Source organism: Chelonia mydas, chromosome 11 (genome assembly GCF_015237465.2).
Source record: "Chelonia mydas isolate rCheMyd1 chromosome 11, rCheMyd1.pri.v2, whole genome shotgun sequence".
Classification (NCBI taxonomy): domain Eukaryota; kingdom Metazoa; phylum Chordata; order Testudines; family Cheloniidae; genus Chelonia; species Chelonia mydas.
In genome coordinates, this window is record NC_051251.2 from 11,087,757 (window position 1) to 11,113,329 (window position 25,573).

The 25,573-nt window shown below is 42.9% G+C and overlaps 1 protein-coding gene across 2 annotated transcripts in view; it reads right to left on the reverse strand.

Annotated features, from left to right (window-relative positions):
* ADCY5 (adenylate cyclase 5) overlaps window positions 1–25,573 on the reverse strand; it is a 331,144-nt gene that overhangs the window by 63,598 nt on the left and 241,973 nt on the right. For both annotated transcript variants that reach the window (XM_037912014.2, XM_043525548.1), the window contains 3 exons: window positions 23,940–24,098; window positions 22,766–22,907; window positions 10,708–10,848 (listed from right to left, as the gene is read on the reverse strand). In XM_037912014.2, the coding sequence (XP_037767942.1) occupies window positions 10,708–10,848; window positions 22,766–22,907; window positions 23,940–24,098 (442 nt within the window). The remainder of the gene's footprint in view (window positions 1–10,707; window positions 10,849–22,765; window positions 22,908–23,939; window positions 24,099–25,573) is intronic.

Genomic DNA, 25,573 nt, shown 5'->3' on the forward strand with positions numbered 1-25,573 from the left:
TGGGTATGTCTACTCTCAGCTGCCCCATTCCACACTGTAGCCAATGATTATCAAATGATTGCTTGAAAAGAGGATAACGATGAACTTGTTCAGGTCTAATGAGAACTGATCGGAGTTAGCCCCCGTTTGTCTCACTCACAGGAGTAAATCCTCTTGCCTTCAGTGAGATTGCACGGGGGTAAATGAGAGGAATATTTGCCCCACTATGGTTTTTTTCATCATATCATAGTTAATAGAACAGAAATACTTGTGGGAGTAAAGTTAGGAGGGTTTGCTCCGTTGAGACTTTTTCCAACCTTGATTTCCTAAATAATGGGAGTCATTGTGAGGCAGTGTGGAGGCAAGGAATAGTGTAAATAGGCTGCCTTAGTTGCACAATATGGAGACAGTCGTTTGAGTTAACGCAGTGCATGGTACTAAGTGTCTTCTTTTTTTTTTTTTTTTTTTTTTACAGCTGAATGAGCAGGCAGCTATGCGAGTGCTCTTTTATTGGGATGTAAAATGCAATAAAATATTTGGTACTACATTCTGCTCTTGGGTGTCCATAGAGCTCCAAATGAAACTACATGGAGTCTCAAATGTGTTTATCTAGGCCTTTAATTGTTACATTAATAGTATCCAAAATATTTTTTCAAATTTGCTCTTATAACTTTTACACATTTATTGTCAGGTTATTTTTTAAACTGTATTTGACTGTTTCAATTTTATGATGTAATTAGCTCAGCAATTGTATCATGGAGGCTTTGGGGAAACATCACCAGGTGATCCTGGCAGAAAGGGTAAAAGTCAGATATCTAAGGGTATGTCTACACTGCAGCCCTAAGTCGACCTACGTTAGCAGCCACCACTATGTCCACACCACCCTCCTTCTGTCGGCGCTGCATGTCCTTCCTAGAAACACTTCTACTGATTCAAGAAGGCCAGGGCCCTCAGCTCCATGCAGCTACATGCTGGGAGCCCAGCTGCTCCCTGGGCTCTCGGCTCCCTGCTGTGAGCAGGGCTCAGCCACCTGTGCTTCTTGCCTCCCCGCTAGTCTTCCGAACCATCCATGCCTATCAATTCCTCTTGTAACAATGTTATCCTTCCACTTGCATCCAGATGTAACACTGTGTGCTGGGGCATGTGATCTCTGTGGGCTGCTCTTTCTTATTAAAGATATGGCTGGCTGCAATCGGCTGCATTTTATAGCAATTTGACAGTGGCTCCCAGAAACTCATCAAGGAGCCAGTGTGAAGCTCAGACGGGCAGTCCTGAGAGAGAGCATATGATTCCTTTCCTCGAAGATGTACCACACTTAGCTCTGCTACAGATTGTGTTTGTGACCTTGGCCAGGAGATTTAGTTTTTACATTCCCATTTTACAGATGGGGGAACTGAGACAGAAAGATATTCCCTGACCTCCTGGGAGTGTGAGAGACTACAATCCATTCATACACCTAACACACTCCAAGATCCTAGTCTGGAAGGTGTTACAGAAAAGCAAAGTATTGTTACTATTGAGCAAGTGAAAACATCCTCAAGACACCTATGTTATAAATCCCCTTAAATTAAAAATAAACCTGAGTGTGTAACAGTGAGGAGCAGGAACTCTGTTCCTTTGTGTATATCACACACTGTGCAAACAAAATTGTGTTTCCATGGGGGAATAAATACTAGTTTATCCTGGGTCCACTACCCTGGCTTTAGAAAGAAAAAAATATCCTACGAGTAATAAAAATAGAAACCAGCTGACAGCAGATTCTTTCACAGAGTTACTCTGGATCTTTTCCAGTTCTGTGCAGTCACAATGCCGATCTTGTCCAGGTCTCTTCCACTCTGTTTGCTTTGGCTAATTAACATGAGTGAGATGACTCTAATTGCTCTACACTGTTTATGCTGGAAGAGGCATCACAAGCAACAAACACAGGCCCATCAAGGGAACAGTGCCCCAGTAAGGTTTACAGTAGAGTCTGCCAACTGACAGCAGTTTCTCACACAGGGCAGATTATTTTCTCCATTACTTTTTTTGGAGCAGGCAGGTATTTCTCATGGTGTCTGTTTCCCATCCTCCCCGGCCTTTAAATGCCAGAGGGATATAGTGCCGAGGCTGGCAAAGAGCAAAGAAAGAGGGTATGGTGGAAATTCTGTGAGGAGCTGAGGCAGTTTACATTGAGGGAGGAATGAAGCAGAGTCCTGGGGATCTGGCCCCCACAGGGAGGGGTCACATGTATGACAGTGAGCCAGAAACAGAGGGGCCTTGGAAGTGGTGCAGTGTGCCTTGATTGGTGCTAGCTGGCCACCTCCCGGATGGGCTCTGTTGCTCTACTTGGCAGGAAGATCAAGAATGGAGGAGTGGGAGGAAGAAGATCATAGAATCATAGAATATCAGAGTTGGTAATCTAGTCCAACCCCCTGCTCAAAGCAGGACCAACCCCAACTAAATCATCCCAGCCAGGGCTTTGTCAAGCTGGGCCTTAAAAACCTCTAAGGATGGAGATTCCACCACCTCCCTAGGTAACCCATTCCAGTGTGTCACCACCCTCCTAGTGAAATAGTTTCCCCTAATATCCAACCTAAACCTCCCCCACTGCAACTTGAGACCATTGCTCCTTGTTCTATCATCTGCCACCACTGAGAACAACCAAGCTCCATCCTCTTTGGAACCCCCCTTCAGGTAACTGAAGGCTGCTATCAAATCCCCCTCACCCTTCTCTTCTGCAGACTAAATAAGCACAGTTCCCTCAGCCTCTCCTTGTAAACCATGTTCCCCAGCCCTCGAATCATTTTTATTGCCCTCCGCTGGATTCTCTCCAATTTGTCCACATCCTTTCTGTAGCGGGGGGCCCAAAGCTGAATGCAATACTCCAGATGTGGCCTCACCAGTGCCAAATACAGGGGAATAATCACTTCCCTCGATCTGCTGGCAATGCTCCTACTAATGCAGCCCAATATGCCATTAGACTTCTTGGCAACAAGCACACACTGTTGACTCATATCCAGCTTCTTGTCCACTGTAATCCCCAGGTCCTTTTCTGCAGAACTGCTGCTAGCCATTCGGTCCCCAGCCTGTAGCGGTGCATGGGATTCTTCCATCCTAAGTGCAGGACTCTGCACTTGTCTTTGCTGAACATCATCAGATTTCTTTTAGCCCAATCCTCCAATTAGTTTAGATCACTCTGGACCCTATCCCTACCCTCCAGCATATCTACCCCAGTTTAGTGTAATCTGTGAACGTGCTGAGGGTGCAATCCCGCCCATCATCCAGATCATTAAACTGGATGAACAAAACCGGCCCCAGGACAGACCCCTTGGGCACTCTGCTTGATACCAGCTGCCAGCTAGACATCGAGCCGGTGATCACTACCCGTTGAGCCCGACGATCTAGCCAGCTTTCTATCCACTTTATAGTCCATTCATCCAATCCATACTTTTTTAACTTGCTGGCAAGAATACTGTGGGAGACTGTATCAAAAGCTTTGCTAAAGTCAAGATATATCATGTTCACCGCTTTCCCCATATCCACAGAGTCAGTTATCTCATCCTAGAAGGCAATCAAGTTGGTCAGGCATGACTTGCCCTTGGTGAATCCATGTTGACTGTTCCTGATCACCTTCCTCTCCTCCAAGTGCTTCAAAATGGTTTCCTTGAGGACCTGCTCCATGATTTTTCCAGGGACTGAGGTGAAGCTGACCGGTCGATAGTTCCCCGCATTCTCCTTCTTCCCTTTTTTAAAGATGGGCACTATATTTGCCTTTTTCCAATCGCCCTCCCCCGATCGCCACCAGTTTTCAAAGATAATGGTCAATGGCTCTACAATCACATCAGCCAAGTCCCTCATTACCCTTGGATGCATTAGATCCGGCCCTATGGACTTGTGCATGTCCAGCTTTTCTAAATAGTCCTTAACCTGTTCTTTCACCACTGAGGGCTGCTCACCTCCTCCCCATACTGTGCTGCCCAGTGCAGCAGTCTGGGAGCAGACCCTGTCTGTAAAGACCGAGGCGAAAAAAAGCATTGAGTACTTCAGCTTTTTCCACATCATCAGTCACTAGGTTGCCTTCCCCATTCAGTAAGGGTCCCACACTTTCCCTGACCACCTTGTTGCTAACATACCTGTAGAAACCCTTCGTGTTACCCTTCACATCCCTTGCTAGCTGCAACTCCAGTTGTGCTCTGGCCTTCCTGCTTACACCCCTGCATGCTTTTTTATTTTTATACTCTTCCCTAGTCATCTGTCCAAGTTTCCACTTCTTGTAAGCTTCCTTTTTTGTGTTTAATCTCACCGAAGATTTCTCTGTTAAGCCAAGCTGGTCACCTGCCATATTTGTTATTCTTTCTGCACATTGGGATGGTTGGTTTCTGCGCCCTCAATAAAGGTTCTTTAAAATACAGCCAGCTCTCCTGGACTCCTTTCCCTCTCATATTAGCCTCCCAGGGGATCCTGCCCATCAGTTCCCTGAGGGAGTCAAAGTCTGCTTTTCTGAAGTCCAGGGTCCATATTCTGCTGCTCTCTTTTCTTCCTTTTTTCAGGATCCTGAACTCGACCGTCTCATGGTCACTGTTGCCCAGGTTGCCATCCAAGATAATCAATCTTCCTACCACTCCAGGAAAGGCTACGAAGAAGAGCTTCAGAGGCTGTCAGAGAAGGCTGAGTGAGCCAGAAAGGGTGTAATTTCACTGAATTCAGACCCCACTTAACTTTACTCCACCCTGAATCTTCAACAGAAGATTGGTATCAGGCAGGTGGTTCAGGAAAAAAAAAAAAAAAGATATCCTGGCCCATGTGAATACTTCTTGTTTGAGAATAACGAACCTAACCCAAACGTGTCAACTTGATGTTCTGCGTTGTTGGTATCACAGTGTGATTCTAGCCCAACTGAGTTCACCCTCTGGAAACCCATCCCCAGAGCACAAAGAGAAGATGAGGACTAGCTACTTCCCAGAGCACCCAGTGCTCTCCCGCTACCAATGCTCTATTGCTGGTGAGAAGTGCTCTACTGGGCTGGTGTCTCACTGCAAGGATGGCTGCATTGCATCATGACATAAGTGTCATGTTACAATGAAGTGACAAGATAAAGCTTACAAAGTTATAGAAAAAAGGGTATGGGCACTGTGACCACTAATCCATCTCACCCAGTACCACTAATATATTTCAAACCTCAGAGCCCCCACATACAGGATTTAAAAAAATAATCAAATTGCCATTAGAACATTTCTCTCTGTCCTCCTGAATGTGGAAGTTTGTTTCCAAAATGTCTTTGCTGAGGAAATGCAATTCAAAAGCGTGTAGTTTCTCTTGTGTGTGACAACAGGAAGGCCAAAAGAAATGCTTTAAAGACACCCTTAAGACAAACATTAAGAGATGTGGAATCAATACCACGCACTAGGAGACAGTAGCCCAGGACAGGGCTAACTGGTCAAGACTTGTCAGAGTAAGGACGATCGCTTTTGAGGAAAATCGCCTTGCCCTGGTCACATAAAAATGCCAGAAAAGAAAGGACTGACGAGTGTCATGTAGCAATCATGGCCCAACACTGCCTTCCAACATTACCTGCAATGTTTGCCAACGAGTTTGCGGCTCAAGGATTGGACTCCTCAGTCACCAAAGGACCCATCAAAATAAAAACCTGTGGAAGAGATCATCCCTGACCCTGAGGGATCGCTAATGAAAACCTTTATACCACACCATCATATAGCTCTTCTACCTAGAGAAAAATATTTGTATTTCTCTCTCTCTCTCACTCACACACACACACAGACACACAGACACACTCCACCACAATGTACTTCAATTGCAATATCAATGTATTTTAAAATGCTATCCATCCATTTATTTTGGTAACTGCATCTGTATATTTACAAAACACATTGCATTCTCAGAGCTGTGCATCCTGAAGAGAAAGTAGGTGTGGCTACTACTTTAGTCTCACTTCCTGTCTCCAGTGTTTTTTCTTTGGCTAATCCAGATTTATGGGCCCATATATCTGAACGTGAATATTACAAACAATCTTAGAGGGCTGGGAGTGGGAAAAAATGCACAGTGAGTGGTATGGAGGGAGGGGTACATTTTCAGGAGTTTGGGATGACATTGTTACTCATGAAGCTCAAAGCCATGACATCTTCCCACATAGGTGCTGATAAAACCTTTGTCCACCTACACATATTTTTACGCGCTCATATTTTATGTCTATAGACATATAGTTTATAGACATAGTGTGTATGTGCGCACACAACACAGGGTATGTATCCATTACAATAGCTGCAACATGTATTTTATACGTCCACTGCACTACCCATGTGGCAGGGTAGAAATCAAAAGCTAACTATTACAAAGCTGCATAAGGAGAATTTATCTTAAGGGAGAAAAAATCCCACCTATGATTGAAACAGCAAACCACCTGCCTAGTGGACATTAAAATGATCTTTTCCATGGAGAATGCAGGTATTATTTTTGGCTACAGCATCACAAACAAAAGGAAAGTGTTGCATAAAAGTGATAGTGGGGTCTCAAAACCTGAAAATAAGTAAAAAACAAAACTGAGCCAGTTTCAAATTGGTTTTCAGGAGTGAATCTGACACAAAGAGCTGTAGACAATGTCAGCCTCTCAAATTAAAGTCTCCCATCAGTGTAACCAAGAAGTATTAACTGCTACTAAAAGGAATGGAGGTTGATCTACCAGGAAAGAATTTCTGAGCTGAAGACTTTTTCTAAAGGTAAAAGTCATTATAAGTTAAGGTACAAGACATGTAAAGGAATGAGAAAGTGACACTGTCTTCTCTTGTTCCAGAACGCTCTCCCACTCCCAAGCAATTGGCAGCAATTTTTTTAAATCTTATCTTGATATGTCAATAAATAATTATGTTTTTCCAACTGAACAATGAGCTAGACACGGCAAGCTGTAATTAACAGCGTGACGCATAATACCATTTGGCATGCTCACGCCTCATTTCTGAATAGGATGATGCAACAACCCTTTTCAAGCCAATTCAAAAGAAACTTCTACTTATAATTACATGCTATCTTGATTAGGATTTCCTAATAACATCATGCCTACTGAGTCCAAACTACTGAAAAGATAACATAGATTCGTCCACTAACAAAATGTACTGCCAGACAGATAATATGTTATGGCTATTACATGGAACTACATTTAAAGAGCTTGGGAAGGGAAAGAAAGCCTGCATTTATTAAACAAGATCACATGATTGTGGAGATACAAGTGAATTATGCTTCATTATTGTGAAGGTAAAAAATATTATAGGCAGGCTGGTAGCACCACCTATTATTAAGGTTATCTGACACTTCCCATTATATTATCCTGTTGTGAGTTGCTTCACCAAACTAATTGTTTGGGCTGAAAGTTTACATGCAGGGGTCTGCATTCGGCTGAAATTTTAGGAAAATTTTATTATGCCTTTGTTAAAAATTTCTGGTAACAACTTCCAGTCCTAGCGTCTGCATGCTTTGGAACAGGGACTTGAAATTTGACTGGGGAGTGGTCTTTGTGTCAGCAATATGCTTTTTGCCATGCCTGTGAAAGTCTGCCTAAATTTGGCCACGTTATAAGTCTTTGGGGGAGAAAATCACAGTTTGCACATGCTCCAGAGAGACTTTTAGATTTTACCAGTTAAAATCTCCAAAGACTCTGCTCTCACTGAGCATATTTGAGCCTCTTATGGACTTTCCCTGTAATGGCTGTTCCCAGCTGCTGTGAGCCAGGCCATCTGCATGATGGAATTTCCTAATTTCTGAGTGCTTAATGTTGCAACTTTAATAATGTTCTTTTAACATATCATTGACATTACACACCAAAAAGCTAAGTAAGGCTGCGAATCATTCACAGAGGTCATGGAAGTCATGGCTTCCGAGACTTTCTGTGGCCTCCGTGAATTTTGCAGCGCTGGTGCGGCTGACTCCAGGACCAGCCCAGCAGCTGGGAAAGCCCAGGGGCCAGCCACACTGGCCGCTGCTCTGGCAGCCCCAGGCGGTTGGTCCCTGGTGCTGCCCTGGAGCAGCGGTCCCGGACCAGCAGCAGTGGCGGTGGGGCCCTGGGCCGTCCCCGGCCCGGTCCAGCCGCGGTGGCAGTGGGGCCACAGGCTGCCCCTCACCCGAAGTGGCAGTGGTGGTGGGGCCACAGGCTGCCTCCTGCCCAGAGCAGCAGCAAGGCCACGGGCCGTCCCCGGCCCGGACCAGCGTCGTCGTCACGGGCTGCCCCTCCCCACCCCAGAGTGGTGGGGGGGGGGCACGGGCCGCCCCACTCCAGTGGCAGGGCACCGTGGACTTCTCCCCTGCCAAAAGGCCGGATGTCCCGGGCCACCCCCAGCTGCAGCAGGGCTAAAGGCTGCCCCCACCCCAGCAGAAGCGTCAGCCCGCACTGCTCCCCCCAGCAGCAGTCTTCAGGAGCGCCCTGCTCTCAGCAGGTAAGATTTAGTCACAGGTATTTTTAGTAAAAGTCATGGAAAGGGCACGGGGGCCATGACTTTTTGTTTATTGCCTGTGACCTGTCCATGACTTTTACTAAAAATACCTGTAACTAAAACGTAGCCTTAATGACAAGCCGTTTGCAGAAAAATGCAGAGACCTCAATCCTACCTAATTATGCTTAGCAGAAACAAAAAATAATTCTCCTATCACCCAGTAAGCGCTGCAATTTCAAAAATATATGGGGGCATATGCAACATGCCACATAATTATGTGTGCAAAATAATGAACTGTGTCTAGTTTGTAATTTCCAAGTGGCTGTGGTATCAAGAGCACACTTATAAAGTTTGCAGACCATACCAAGCTGGGAGGGGTTGCAAGTGTTTTAGAGGATAGGATTAAAATTCAAAATGATTTGGACAAACTGGAGAAATGGTCTGAAGTAAACAGGATGAAATTCAATAAGGACAAATACAAAGTACTCCCAGAAGAAATGATCAGTTGCACACATACAAAATGGGAAATGACTGCCTAGAAAGGAGTATTGCAGAAAGGAATCTGGGGGTTATAGTGGATCACAAGCTAAATATGAGTCAACAGTGTAACACTCTTAGGAAAAATAAAAAGGCGACCATCAGTCTGGGTTGTTGTACCAGCAGGAATGTTGTAAGCAAGACACAAGAAGTAATTCTTCCACTCTATTCTGTGCTGATAAGGCCTCACCTGGAACACGGTGTCCTGTTCTGGGCACAACATTTCAGGAAATATGTGGACAAATTGGAGAAAGTCCGGGAGAGAGAGCAACAAAAATGATTAAAGGTCAAGAAAACATGACCTATGAGGAAAGACTGAAAAACATTGGGTTTGTTTAGTCGGGAGAAGAGAAGACTGAGAGGGGACATGATAGCAGTTTTCTATCTGGTTGCGACAGAAGGACGGTGAAAAATTGTTCTCCTTAACTTCTGAGGATAGGACAAGAAGCAATGGGCTTAAATTGCAGTAAGGGAGGTTTAGTTTGGACATTAGGAAAAACTTCCTAAATGTCAGAGTGGTTAAGCACTGGAACAAATTGCCTAGGGAGGTTGTGGAATCTCAGTCATTAGAGATTTTTAAGAACAGGTTAGACAAACACCTGCCAGGAATGGTCTAGTTATTACTTAATCCTGCCTTGAGTGCAGGGGACTGGACTAGATGACCTCTCAAGGTCCCTTCCAGTCCTACACTTATGGATTCTACAATCTCAGAGACATATCTATTTGTAACTGGAGACACATTTTTAATTTTGCCCTGAATTAACTTGATATGTAGATTAAAGGAAATTCATTTATTTTAAAAGTTTTGATTAATCAATAATTAATAAGTTAATGTTTGTAAAAAAATTTGACTATGCAAATTACTACAAAAGTGCTAAGTGTTATTATTATGAATTGCCTATTAAAATAAAGTGTTTTCTTTTCCTTCATCTTTCTTGCAGGGAATACAGGGAAATAAGGACTCACCATCTCCAACGTTGCCTAAAATGAGCCAGAGAGCAGCACTGCCCTGTCAAGAAGTTGTGTTGGCAACTGGCTGGATATCAAATTCAACTTTCCCAAAGGAAGGCTAGAAACTAGAGACCTATTACCATAGGTCAACTATTCCATATGCTTTACAGTGTATTCTTGAGTGCTTTGTGTAGTGCAATCTTAAATAATTCAAGTGATGGAGCTGCCACTTTTCCTTTGGAGAGGTGCAAGTCATGAAAGAGATTCCTTTTAGTAGGGACAATGGAGACCAGTGAGTATAAATGATGACATTACTTACAGTAGGTGTACATAAAAAACCAAAAGCAATGAAAATAATCTTTGGCAGATACTAGAGTGTGCAATGGATTTGTAGGGCTGGGAGAAATCAATCCCGTTTACATATGGAAAACTTGGTGTCTACACATATTTAGTAGAAAACTTGCTCTTCTCACTCAACGTTGGGTGAGTGTTCACAACATGGTGAAGAGTTAAACAAAAGCAGTCTTTTTTTGCCATTCAACCTCCCATCTCAGTATTAGTCACCCTCAAATAACATAGGGCCCAATCCCACAAAACACTTGTGTCCAGGAGTACCTATTGCTGCTGTGAATTGTCCTTCTGAAGTCAAGGTAACAGTCACTGTGTCCAATAGTAAGTGTGTGCAGGATTGGCCCCTTAGACTGTAAATTCCTCGAGGCACGGACTGTACCCTATTTTTCTGCAATGTGCCATACACAGCCTATGGTGCTCTATAAATAATAAACAATAATAATAAATATTCCATAAGGCAAAACATCTTTACCATTCTCTTCATCTCCTTGGAGACCTGGTGAGCACCCAGATGGTTGTAAAAGGGGCGATCCACACCCCAGTGTGGAGGGTTATGGCCGATGGAATTGGTGCGCTGCCTGTTCATCTTGGCTATTGTCGCTTTCTCATCTTTCTAAAATAAAAACATGAGAGAATTGCAAGACGTATTTTGAAACATTTTACATGGCAATCACTCCCCAGATGCCTTCGCTTCTGATCATTTATCCCCCTGCATTAACCTATTAATCATGCACTTCAACAGAAATAAGGAGCATTCATCTGATCATTTCTTTATTGCTTTATTTCCTGTCCTTCCAAGTATCACAGACAAGTAGAATGGGATAGTTTTTCAAAGTACTCAAAATTTGGTGCCCACCATTTTACTGGCAAACGATAACCCCTTCCTCTCTGACCACAAACAGCTCCGGTGAGTGCAAACGGGGTAGCTTTTTTTGCCTCGAGACTGAACAATTAAATTCAGAAACAAAACTGTAGTTCCGAGGAGAGAGACTGTGTTAAGATTCCTTGGAAAACACAAATCAATGTGCCTGCAATTTACAGGACAAAGGCAGAGGGCTAGGAGCCAAGTTTCAATTCCGGGACTGACTCTGGCCTCCTGTACAATGGGGATGCCTCCCAAAGGAGGGGTGAACTGGTGAAGAATACTTAACATTTGCTGCGTACTGTATTTGGTAAGTGCTAAGAAGAAAATAATGGTACTGCACAAGGTGACAAAAGGTGTTTTCTCCTCTTCAACTCTAACTACACATTTTGTCTTTGACGGAAATGCTCCCAAGGTTCAGGGGTGTTTGGTGGTAAGAGATAGCTATGAAATTTGGACCTGACTCAAGACTGCTGCAAAGGTTGGGTGTGTTTGAACCCAGAGATTTATTTCAGGCTCATCACCAATAAAAACAGAAGTGTTATGGGGTGACATAATAGTATTGTGAATTACTTATTTTGAGGGTGTTTTCTAGCCAATAAAAAACACCGCTTTTTCAACATAGGATTTTCTCTGTCCTCCCCTTGTTGGCCTCTGTTTTGTAGAGGAGGCAGGAGTAGCTTGTACAGGATCAATCCTGCAGTTTTCATTCAGACCAAGATTTCAGCAGGAGACTTGCTTAGTAGGGAACTATGTGACCACACTGACTTAACAAAAACCAACATGACAGTGGTCGTAAGCATGTTACTATATAATTACTGAGAGATGGGCGACCCTTGAAGAGTTCGAGGGTTCTGTTGGAATGAGCATTTGAAAAGCTGTTTTTTTATAAGCTTGTGAGATCACCTTTTTTTTAGATTTCCTGGATCTGGCTGAGCACAAGCACCAGAACAGACGCACGTAATTATTGTTGCATATCTTGGATTTCAAAGCCAGAAATTGCAGAGGCAGCAAAACAGTTTTAGAAAAGAAAAAGCCACAATTTTTTCAAAATGATTGAGCCTGGTTCAGCTCAAGTCTTGGATGAAGATACAGGTTAGTCCATATATTCCCCATACGGATTCTCTTGTCCCAAGCCATAACTGTGGTTTCCAAGGCATTCACCACATTCCTGTCACGTTCTCACAGAATGACTGGTGCTATTTCCATGGTAACCAGAGAGTTAATTGTCATGTTTTATATTGTCATGCTTTTTTGAATTAAAAAAACATCTTTGTAAATTTAGTGCTGGGGAAAGGTGATAGACTGACAACCATGGAGACGGTAGTCTTCATGACTCACAGGAAAGGTGCAGTCACACTGACAGTGCCCTCCAATAGACCGCAGGCTTTTCATGCCGAGACCAGTTGCAATAGTGTTTGAGTGAATATTTCAGTCTTTATACCCCTTTGACTTTGCTGGGAGTACCAACAAAGGTACTGACTGGGGCAAAGGGTTCATAATTGATATCTTAATAGCCACTGGACAGTAACAACCTGGGGTTGCTACTGCCCCAAGGCTGCATTTGAATTGCTTCAAGGGATCTATCTATCTCATTACCGACTCCCAGGTCCCTGAGAGCACTGCTAGTATATTGCCACAATGGGGTGGGAGCAACCGCAAGGAACTTTCAGCTCCACGGCAAAACTTGTTAGAAGAAGCCACACATTATCACAAACTGCTGAAGCCACAGAAAGACGAGTGTGGGGAAACAAACCTCATGACTGTCACTCCTGTCTCTCACCTGCATCAAACCAGCATCATTTAATCTATAAGAGCTGCAACTGTGAACATTTTGTCCCAGATGAACTTCACATTAGCAACCATTATGGAAACTCTAGCTAATCTCCAAGAGAGCTGTGTTTTAAATGTTTCTAAAAATACACAAGTATGAAATGACTCTATTATCTTTTAAAAAGCCACAGAACTTTTACTTTTCTAACCTGTACGATCATTTGTGGTTCTCTAGCTGCAACCCCTTGTATAGTTACAGGTCTATATATATCTTCTGATGCCAGAAAAACACTGGCAGAAAGAACAGATTAGGTATCTACAACCAAATATTTACTGCTCTGAATAATAAAAGTGACACTGTCTGTACATTTTATTACAGCTTAGCGAGAGGCTTTCAACCAGTAGCAATCAAAAAAAAAGCTAGCCAGTAAATCTGGTCTGGAGACCTATAAAAGCAAACCTATCTGGTTACATTATAAATGCCTTTATGTCAACAGATGATAAAAGATACATGGGACAAGTTTTCCCCAATGGTGAAGCACAGTCCAGTATGATGTTAGTCTTAGTAAATGCAGATATAATCTTAAGCAAAGACTTAATTCCAGAAATCCAAGCAGATAAACTGCAAGGTCTCAGCCAATTAGTAAACTGTATTTGCTTTTGACTAGGGCCAATTGACTATCATATACTAAATTTACATTATGTCAATTGTGTGATTAATTTGAAGGGAATAAAAGACCTCAGTAGGTACATGTGCATTGACAGTTTTGGGTTGGGGCAAGGCCAGGACAAACTGTGGTAAACACACACACTATTGAGGTCATTTACAACCATGAGATCACGGGCCATATAAATTATCCAAAGCTGCGTGAAGAACTCTTGCATTTTCCCCCCCTCAAAATAGGTGAGATTTTGAACCATGTATTCTGTAGCTTTTGCCATAGATAAAACCCACTGTAAGGCAGTGTTTTTCAGTCAAAGCCCTGGTAGTGAAATTTTGCTTGCACAAATAAAACACAATACTGAAACTTCTTACTCAAATGGACTTGACTCTTACTTGCAACACTTATTTAAAGGAACCTTCTTAACTTGATGTTTTTTTAATTTACTTTTTTTAAAAAAAAAATCAGATTTCTGATTGAACACTCTTTAAAAGTATGCTGTGATTTAAATTTTAAAATAAAAGATGAAGTCCCAGATTGTTAAAGGTATTTAGACATAGCCGCATTCAGTGTCACAATGCCTAACAGATTTAGAAGCCTAAATCTAATTTTTAAAAAGGATTTAGGCACTTAGGAGTCTAAATCCCATCAACTGGCTATGGAATTTAGACTCCCAAGTGCCTAAATCCCATTTGAAAAATGATATTTTATGCTCCTAAATTAGTTAGGCATCATGATGCTGAATGCAAAAACCCAAAATAGCTTTAAAAATCTGGGCCTAAGCGATTTTCTACTCCTCTGTAGATGTTTGTAAGGGTCACTCTTTTCAGTTTAGTTAGCCTATTGCTCCCTTGCTAATTGACTATACGGGAAAACTGACTTGATCGATTGTATCCCTGTATTCACATCATACACACTAATATAATAATCTTTGTACAATATATGCCTTGTTAGGTAAATAAATAACTCACTGGTCATCAATATCATGGTGAAATGTATGTAGCAACATTACATATAAAGTTATGAATTCCCCCTGTATGATGTTGGTAGCGAATGTTCAAAGCCATGCCTGACTAGCCAGGAGTGGTTAAACAAGTCTATCCTAAAAAAAAGAAATGTGTGTTTACTTCAGTTTACATATAAGTAGTAAACACGGTCCTTGAGACAGCAGGTAGAAGACAAGGCAAATCTGCATCTCAGCATACGCAGGGGAGATGAAAAAGCATGGGCCACCTTCACCCCCAGACTCCCCGTTGCCTTCTTTACGGCTTCAATAAACTTTGTTTTGAGGGGTACTCTTCACACAATCCACTTCAAAGGGGAACTGGACTATAAAAGTGAGGGGCAAAACCATGCCAGGATATCTCTCTCTCTTGCTCTCTCTTTCACCTCAGACAACAAAGGAACTAGCCTTTTGACTTTGGCGAGGGGGCGGGAAGGCATCCTGACCTGAAAAATTTTGCTCAGCCCTATTGCTGGGAACAAGTGCTAAGGATTTTACCTTGAACCAATCTAGTTTGTTACATTTTAGCTACTAGAAAGCATTTTACCTTTGCCTCTCTTGTAGCCATTTCTGACTTTAATATCTGATACTTGTACTCGCTTAAAATCTCGCTCTTTGCTGTTAAATAAACTTGTTTTATTTTTTAATCTAAACTAATCCAGTGTTGTGTTTAAACTGAGCTGCTTGGTAACTGAAATAACAGGCTGTTGGTTATTGGCTATTGACCCTGTACAGGGGCAACGAATTTATAATATCTGAACTGTCCAGGAGAGGGCTGAGCAGCACAGAACACATGCTTGGGGGAAAATTCAAGACTGAGGGTGTGTTGAGGTCAGCCTGCAAGTAGTAACCAAGGCTGCTGGAAGCCAGAGTGTGGCTGGTGTGTTGCTGACAGGCTGCTTGGGTCAGAGCTGCTGGATTAGGACTGCAGCTATGCACAGACACTCACGGTGTGACCTATATGCTGTTTGGCTGTTTGTGAGCAGCCCAGGTTGGGAACTACAGCAGCAAAGCATTGTGAGGGACCCTAAGGTGCAGGGCAGGTGGTGACACAACCCCTCACTGGTCTGGACTGCACCCCAGAATGGCACCGACTATACACAAAGCGTCATCAAATGCATGAGGAAACTGGGGAAAGATTGAGACAAAGAACTGTTGACAATGTCTTTCAATTCTGCTAATCTTTTTGTGCTATCTGTTACAATGGGAGCTGCAATATTCTCAGACAGCAATGAGCTTTTCAAATTTAACATGGATAAACTCCAGAAGCTGCTGTGGGAACTTTCAAATATGAGCTTGCAGAGACCGTAAATCTTATCCCCAGAGGTTTTATTGAATTCTCATCACCATTTCCCACACACTGAGCTACAGTAACACCATGTCAAAACCACAGAAATAGTTGAGATTTTCTTAGACCAATCAATTGCATCGAACACCTTTACTCTATGGCTGCATCTACAGTAGGATTTTTTGAGATCTGTGGTTATCAGTGGGGCAGCTCCAGCAGTCAAAGCTGTAGCATAGATATTCCTAACTTAGCTATAGGATAGCACCTTATATTGTCTTGCTGTCATACTGACATGTGAACTGTATTTCTGACAATAATATATGACCAATTCCATCACAGCAGTAAACCTATGTAAATGGAAGCCTGCTCAGTTACAATGAAACTCATTAAATCTAAGATGTTGTAGTAGAGTTACATCCACAACATATAAATGATAATTTTGTTTGTTCAGCTGGATGGAGCTCTAGGACATTATTTAGAGAAGAATGAAAGCTGTTTTCCTAGGAGCCATGGCCAGAACTCACTGAGCCATTTCAGGCTTAAGGAGCCACCATCATCATTTCTTTCTGAAAATGGTGCACCTGCTAGTATTACAGGGAACATCCACATTTCTGTATAACTGAAAGAGAAGTGAGAAAAATACGCGTGTCCCCTTTTTTTTTTTTTTAGGGTTTGTTGACTTTGTACATTCGGCAGCACTTTGTGGACAGTCAGCATTCTCACTCTCTAGTTGATGGTCATGTTCAGTTCCTGCCTTACTTTCTTAGCATAGTGTTTCCCAAACTTCTGAAAGCTAATGCCCCGCCATTCAGGAAAATGAAACTACCTGCAACCCCACCATGTGGTGTTAGAGCCCTACTCAATGTAATGTATACATCTTCAACACTCCCCCAGGTAGTCCTTTGCGCCTCCCATCCCACTTTGAGAAATGCTTGCATAGATCTTTGTTATAGCAGAGCAGCAGCTCTGCTATAGTTAAGGTTGAAATACTATATATCCTTGCCTTTCTTACATGCTTTGATGAGCTATGAAATAGTTAGCAACTTGCTGTTTAAAGCATCACCATTGCATCTGAGTTCACACCCCATTAAAATAAATGGGAAAGGTCACACTTAGAAGCTACTGTTTCAGGTTGTCTGCAAACTCAGGCAGACATCTGCGCATTTGTTACATTTGCTTTATGTTTTGAATGGTTTCTTCACAACCCTAGGAGCTAGGAGTTTTTGTGTTGGTTGGTTTGTTGGTTGACTTGTTTTGTTTTCAAATGAAAGTGGAGACTCTGGAGAACAATATAGAGGTCTGTTTGTGTCCCCTTAGCTATTTCTTCACATCCCCCGGGTTGAGGAAAATAGCAATAGCAGAACACCATCACTCCTGTACTTAACTGAGGCATGGGAGGGCAGGGGCTCAAAAACCAGCTTTCCCACAAGTTCTGCAAGGAAGCATTTACCAGTAACAGCACCAGCAAAGCTGCTAGTGAAACTGAAGAGGCAGTAGGCAGATATATGCAGGGAGAGGCAAGAAATGGGGGTTGGGTCTGAACCGCTTTGGTTTTGAAACTCTTGGGTGTGCCTGTTCCCTTCGCTAGTAAAATATCTTTATAAGCATCAAGGGGAAAGCAGAAAAGTCCCAAAGTATATTTTCAATTCTGTGGATGTTATTTAAAGACTGCTCTATCAGAAACGAGAATTTTTTTAACAAGTTAATGTCAAAAAATTCAAGTTGGTAGCATCCTTTTAATAAACTACTTTCAAAGGAGGACCTAGTCTAATATATACACAAGTCACTGGAACACAAAAGTATTACATTCCTCCTATTTAATCAATGCAACAGAAAACTATGTAGATGCAAATAATTCATTTAACGGCTGAGAATGCAAACAGACAAAACAGCAGAAAATTTAAAGTTATGATTCATCACAGCAACAGTAAGTGGAATTTGGTATCACAATGTATGCCGTTAATTTTATGCCTTAACTATACTCCTGACAATGCTGAGTTACAGTGTCTGTGGGAGTTATGGGCTAGTTATTCAGACAATTGAGGTGTGCCCACATAAACTGGGAAATTGCTCATCCAAATGGCTCATTGCATGGATTTGAAAATGCAGTCATGGTAACTCTACGTAAATTAGGTGCACAAGTGTGCACCTTAATTATCAGAAATTCTGGCCTCACTACTGTGAATTCCCTTACTTTATTTTGCGTCAACAGTAAAGTTGTATCTACCCAGTTTTTTTGGCATAATAATTGCATATGTGATTGATTGAATATGCAAATAAACATGCTAGGCCAAATTAATCACTGGGGTAAGGAGTGCCCCTCCACTGAAGTCAGGCAAATCTGTTCTCCCACTGACTGATTTTATCGGAACATGAAAAGGTGAGTTCTGTTTAAATTCAAGATTTTCAAAAAACTTAGACTAAGCATGCAAAATATCAGCTCCAAAGGTCATAGTTTCAGAAAGTTAGAAGCTGCTTAAAATGAAAACAGCTCTCTCAGTGATAACTGCAACTAAAATAGCTTTCTAGAAAAATAAATAAGACTTGCAAAGCCTGATGTAGATGTAACTGATCTTGCTTGGGCTGACATCAGGGTTGGAACATGGGACCTTCAATGCTAAAAGCATGAGCTTCTATCACTTAAGCTAAAGGACTGATGTCATTAGCTGGAAACAGTAGCAGATTCAGTAACCTCTTACGTCAACCAGCTACTAGAGATGGACAAAGATCCAACACTATCTTGGTGTGGGTTACATGGACAGAGCAAACAACAGAGATCCTGGGCTGTAAGGCGCTGAATGCCACCAGCTCCACTTGAACTGGGTTTTGAAAGGGTTCACCACCTTGCAGAAATCAGGCCCCAAGTGACCGAACTGTCCAATGAAGTGTGGTTCACCAAAAACAACCCTTCTTGGCAGAAAGACCCAGGATTTAAACAGACCTACACTCTCACCCCTGGAAGGAGCTTGAAGATCAGAGGTGAGGTACATTGTGTGGAGCAGTGGAGGGTGAGGGAAGTTTGCCCTGCCACTACATCTGCTGTTCCTGGTTTAGGTGAAAAAAACAGAGGATTTACATCTTTAGCCAATATGAAATACATTGCTACCCTGGGCCACAACGCGATACATACTCAGCTTTGTTATGAGAACTCTATAAACAGTGTGCGACTAACAGGAACCCAGACACGATGCACAGGAACCCATTACTAAGTCAGATGAACATTTTATGGAGGTTATTGGAACAGACTCCAATAAAAACCTCACTAAATAAATCATACACAAGAAAGCAGATAAAAATAGAGGGAATGGAAGCAAAGGTAAAACAGTGGTACCTTGTCCATCTTTACTTCTGCAAAATATTAAGAAGGGTGGGGGTGGAGAAAGGGAAAATGCTTTTCACTTCTGATAGCTTTTTATTCTATTAAAATAGGTATTTAAATTTGGGCAGAGAGCTGTAAAAGATTCCAGCTCAGGGCTTCAGTTACAAACTAGTGAACTGTAAGAGTGAGGAAGCTGGAACTGTGAGGCCTAGAACTCAGGACACCTCTCTTCTCTTGGACTCTGACACTAGTCTTTGTGACCTTTGGGTAAGTCACTTCTTCATGCCCAGTTTAAGTATAGTAACTTCCTAAGCCACATGGATATTGCAAGTCTTAATATTAAGTCCTTTGGGACCCTGAGGTGCAGAGTACTATTAGCAGCGACATTACTTTAGAGCCGAGAGGTCCCAACTAAGACCAGGGCCCCATTGTGCAATGTTCTATACCAATACATAGTAAGAGAGCTTAGAGTCCAATAGACAAGACAGGAAAAGGGTGGAAGAAATGAAGTATTAAACCCACAGGGGACTTAGGCAGAGAATCACACAGGAAGTCTGCTGGAGAACCAGTAACCGAACCCAGAACTCTTGAGTCCCACTCCACCACAAGACAGTCTTTGCTGAATAACAAGGCAAACGCGGAGAGTGCTTTGGATCACACCTTTTGAAAATTCTATTGCAGTCTCCACTGCAGCCACTGTGAGGCAGCAGAATGTTGTAACATACTTTGAAGTACCAACATTCCACTTGTCCCAACAAAGATCTACAGATCTTCACAGGAACATACCAGATACTTAGTGTGTTCTCCTGATGTAACAAATCAATACACCTTTCCTCCCCTGGACATAGGCCCTCACCAAAAGTGTGTTTTGCAGCAGTGAAGAGGGTAAAGTGTAAATATCTCAAGTGGCTTGAACTGCCCACTGACAGGCCATGGTGTGTGGGACATAACGATCTTGCCCTGCAAACTCTAATAATCTTCTGAAGATTGACCATAATTAATGAGGTTTCTCTCTTGGGTAGATAGATACCAAAACATTAGCTTATCTCCTCAGAGGATGAGAATCGATTTTCTTCCTTTTTTTGCATTAAGACGATTTGAGGCTTGCTTCCCTTCCTGAGAGAATGTAACTGCAAGTGATGATCTCAAGCTAATTTTGTATAGGCATAGTGGTCATTGATCATGTTATTGAAGCATGTCACCAGCAATGCATTTAACCTCATAATGCCCATGTTTATCAACATTCCCATTTTACAGAAGGAGAAACTGAGGCACAAATAGGTCAAGTGATTTCTTCAAGGTAAGACAGCAAGACTAAGGCAGATCTGGGAACAGAACTCAGATGTCCTGACTAATAGTCCTGTGCTTTAACACAAGACAGTCATGCACTATAAGGTGGGTAGAAAGTTGGCTAGATTGTCAGGCTCAACGGGAAGTGATCAATGGCTCCATGTCTAGATGGCAGGCGGTATCCAGTGGAGTGCCCCAAGGGTTGGTCCTGGGGCCGGTTTTGTTCAATATCTTCATAAATGATCTGGAGGATGGTGTGGATTGCACTCTCAGCAAATTTGCGGATGATACTAAACTAGGAGGAGTGGTAGATACGGTGGCAGGTAGGGATAGGATACAGAGGGACCTAGACAAATTGGAGGATTGGGCCAAAAGAAATCTGATGAGGTTCAACAAGGATAAGTGCAGGGTCCTGCACTTAGGACGGAAGAATCCAATGCACTGCTACAGACTAGGGACCGAATGGCTAGGCAGCAGTTCTGCGGAAAAGGACCTGGGGTGACAGTGGACGAGAAGCTGGATACGAGTCAACAGTGTGCCCTTGTTGCCAAGAAGGCCAATGGCATTTTGGGATGTATAAGTAGGAGCATAGCCAGCAGATCGAGGGACGTGATCGTTCCCCTCTATTCGACATTGGTGAGGCCTCATCTGGAGTAATGTGTCCAGTTTTGGGCCCCACACTACAAGAAGGATGTGGAAAAATTGGAGAGAGTCCAGCGAAGAGCAACAAAAATGATTAGGGGTCTGGAACACATGACTTATGAGGAGAGGCTGAGGGAACTGGGATTGTTTAGTCTGCAGAAGAGAAGAATGAGGGGGGATTTGATAGCTGCTTTCAACTACCTGAGAGGTGGTTCCAAAGAGGATGGTTCTAGACTATTCTCAGTGGTAGAAGATGACAGGACAAGGAGTAATGGTCCCAAGTTGCAGTGGGGGAGGTTTAGGTTGGATATTAGGAAAAACTTTTTCACTAGGAGGGTGGTGAAACACTGGAATGCGTTACCTAGGGAGGTGGTAGAATCTCCTTCCTTAGAAGTTTTTAATGTCAGGCTTGACAAAGTCCTGGCTGGGATGATTTAATTGGGGATTGGTCCTGCTTTGAGCAGGGGGTTGGACTAGATGACCTCCTGAGGTCCCTTCCAACTCTGATATTCTATGATTCTATGATTCTTTCCTCTGTGAGTTAGAATAGATGTTCCAAAGTTTGAGGTTGCTCTGAAATAGTGTTTTGCTGGGTTCCATTATGGACCTGGAGACAGCTGCAAAATAAACATTCAGATCCAGTTCATAATTTTTCAGATGCTCAGGGGGTTTCAAATCTACAGTAGAGTTTTGATTAGTCTCAGATTAAGGGTAACTAAAAAACTGGGTTTTGATCCAGGCCCATCGCTACAAGCTGGTAAGAACTTCGGATAGCATACATAGCATCCACTGGTGCTTGGAGCCTGACGAACGAAATACTGGGTGACATATCATGGTCTATGTTATGCAGCAGGTGAAATTAGACGATCAAGGTAGTCCTTTCTGACCTTAAAATCAGTCATAATCTGGACACACGCTGGTTATAGAGACTAGTTGCAACACAGCCCACTTTTTGTTGGAAGAGAGACACAGCAGAACCAGTGACTGTAGCTTACGACAATGGCCTGAGGCCAGCTCAAGTCAATAGTGACTGAAAGCTGTTACCTTGTGCTGCTTGTTCAAGTGATCTATAGGAAATGAATTGGTACTCTCAGTCCTGTTCCACAAGGACAGGCATCCACCATCCAAGCAGGCCCTAACTGATTACCTGGCTGGCAGAACCATACTGAGGAATGATGTACCATGGAGTGAAGCACTGTCACTAATTCAAGGTGCCCCGCTAGCTCATGTCTGAGGCACGCTAGTGGGCAGGCGGGGAAAGCTTCCACGGCTGCAGCCGAAGCCGTACCTGGCTAGGGGTATGATGGAGAACTTTGCTTTTCTAAAGCTAATAATTTGCCAGCTTCCACCAACATAAAACTCAGTTACAAAATAATCTCCCATGTGGTTAAAAAAAGGGACTAAGGTCAGATTCTTTTGTACAGACAAACTGTGCTTTGGGCAGGAACGGGGTGAGAAGAGGTGAAAAGGTGGCCATACCCTGCCTTCCCCCAGACACACACCTGTGCTGGGGGCCAGGAGGGAAGGTATGCTAGAAGTTGTTACACTGCACCTCTGGCACTGGAGGACTTCCTGGCATAGAGGGAATCCTCTACTGGCTAGGGAAGCCTGGCTTTCAGGCTGCTGTGAGGTGTTAGGAGTGGCCACCAGCCAAAAACACCTAAAACATACATTAGTCTGTTTGCTCTTACCCGTTTTTGACTGCAGCGTACAATCAGGAAGGTCTCTATACTGTGCTCCTTGAGGTAAGCATTGCGTTCTCCTCCAAAACCCAGTTCCACCTCGTAGTCTCCATTCAGATAATTCAAGGTTGCTTTGGTAATGTGGATTCGCCTTGAATGAGACAAAAGGCAAATCGTGGAGTTCATCAGGCAGCTCTAATAATCACGTATCTAGTAAGCCAATTCCTGCCAGTGACAGATTCTGTGCGCTAGAAAAAATAGCTCATTTCAGGGTCCAATGCTGCTGCTGCTGACATCCCCTGGAGTTTTGTCTTGCCTTTCAAAGGGAGTAAAATCAGGCCCATTGACATTTTTCCATAGAATTAGGTTAAAACACATTATCCAAGTTTTCCATCCATTAATAAGCGTCCCGGTGGATGTAAGGAAGCCATTTATTCATTCAATTTGCTTGCTCTAACACACAGTAGACATGCTTGCTCAGCAACCAAAACACATTACACACACATGACTGAGACATGGGTCTACAAAGTCATATGCCACGGATACTCGGCTGCATCTAGCTTGCTTTACTACATTAATCACTGTAGTATCCAGGTGCCTTATAGAGGTATGCAATCAAGTAGATGATCTATGTTTTCTACTCTTCCCTCCTAGGGGAGAGGAAATGTAGAAATATATGCAGAATAATAATCTCATGGGGAAGCTATGTCAGGGAGTTGGTCTTCCATTGGTCCTTAAGGTAGTGAAATGTATGTTTATTTGGATCTCTTATGGAAGGGTGTTCCAAAGCAGGAACAACATTTCCTTCTGATGACCAGGTGATATCTTCAGCAAACATTTATTAGCATATGGTTACACCTCCTCTAACCACGACCCACTGTGATAGGGATCACACAGAGACATTAATCCCAGGTGTCACTTCATCAATTTCACTGGAATTATTATGAGGATGAATTCCATTCTTTGCATATAAGGCATGTCCACCCTGGGTGACTGCAGACCTATGGTGGACAGAAGTGTAGGGTTGAGAGAAAATAAACTAGCCAGTGAGTGCCCAAATTAAAAATTCTGCACCACACTCATCCTATGACAGACAAACAAACTAACCAAAACCCTCCTGCAAGTCAAAAGCAAACTGCCATGTGGATTGACTCACGACAGCTTTGGTGAAGCAACAACTTACCCTGCTTTACCTCCGGCTTCCATGTGATTGGCTAGCGTGACATCATTTGACCACACATCAAACTGCCACTTCCTGAGGCCCAAGACTCCACAGTGAACTCTCCCGCTGTGGATCCCAACCCTCATGTTCACGTTGACTCCTGTCACCTCCCGGACCAATCTGAAAAGAGATGCAGAAAGAGAAGGATGTCTCTGGGAAGTATGTGCCTGTATCCCAGAGCGCAAAATACACAATTCCCTAGAAATTATTCAAACATACACACAAAGGGCTGCTCATTCACAGTACTTTAGCTACAGAAATCAGACAGGCTGTACTGCACTTTGATAAGCCAGGCAAAGTACTAATTAGATAGGGGTGTCCTTGGAATAAGTTCTTGTCCTCTCAACTTGGTCGCAAGTTCAGAGCTCATGGAAAAATTCTCTGGGAGGGTGAAAGCTGAGTCTTGGTCTTTGATTTCCATACCAAAACTGGACATAACCTCCCAGCTCTCTGAACCTCATTAAAAGTAATAGCATGTTGCAAAGAGAAAAAGGAAATGATTTTGAGCTCGTAATTTGTCTGTATGGCACCAGGCATCAAGTGTTCCATGGATGAAACCTGATCTGTGTGTGAAATACCCACTGCAGTTGGAAACCTTGAACTGAGCTTTAAGCTGCAGCCATCGCAAACCACAGAACCACATCTTCTGCACTCACTCCAAGTGGGCAGCTACAAACACTCAGACTCTCATTTTAATGAGCTCTTGGATCCTCTGTTTGCTCCCAAAATGATCACTGTCATACTTGGTGGGTTTTTCCTTTTTATGGCAAAAGTTTACTTGAAGAGCTCTTCACATGGAAATTCTATTTGGGAATTCAGGGGGAGAGGGGACCTACGAAGGGTCTGATGGCCTCATCAAGGCCAAATGTGGCTTATAGTTGCTGATGGATCACATCATTACCAGAATGCCCATGTTTCACAGAGAAACTCACCTGACAGTTCTCTTATTTGTCTATGGGGTTCAGAGGGGAGCAGGGCACAGAGAACAATCTGAGAAGTTGATTCTATGGGCCAGATCCTGTATTTTCAGTAAACGCAGGGTCTTGTTGTACACAAGGCAAATCCTACTCACTGCGATCGTCCTGACCATTGCTCTGTTCTGTTCCTGCAAAGACAACCTAATCTCGGGGAGGAGCCAGCATTGAAAGGGAGATGTTAATTCTCCAAGAAGCTAGTGCATTCTGCCCTAATCACCTGATACGGGGCTTCACAACCTCAGGTCTGGCAACATACGAGTAGCAGTTGTATATACTAGTCAATAAAATAAATTGCCCCAAATTCAGTTTCATTTGTTTATTCTTTTCTTTTCTTTAATAAGGTTTCCAACTGCAGTTCATAAAAGTGGTATTTTCAACTCAAAAGCCTGATCAGGATTGAGACCTCATTGTCCTAAGAGCTATACAAACATAGAGGTAGATATGGTCCCTCTCCCAAAGACCTCACAATCTAACACTTGACATGTTTCTAATGGCAAAAGCCTGATACTTCGACTTACCATAATGTTATCATTGAACCTTGTCTCATTGCTCCCAAATGAACTGATAACACAGGCTGTTTATTTTTTCCTCTTGTTTTCTTAAAGATATATACATAAA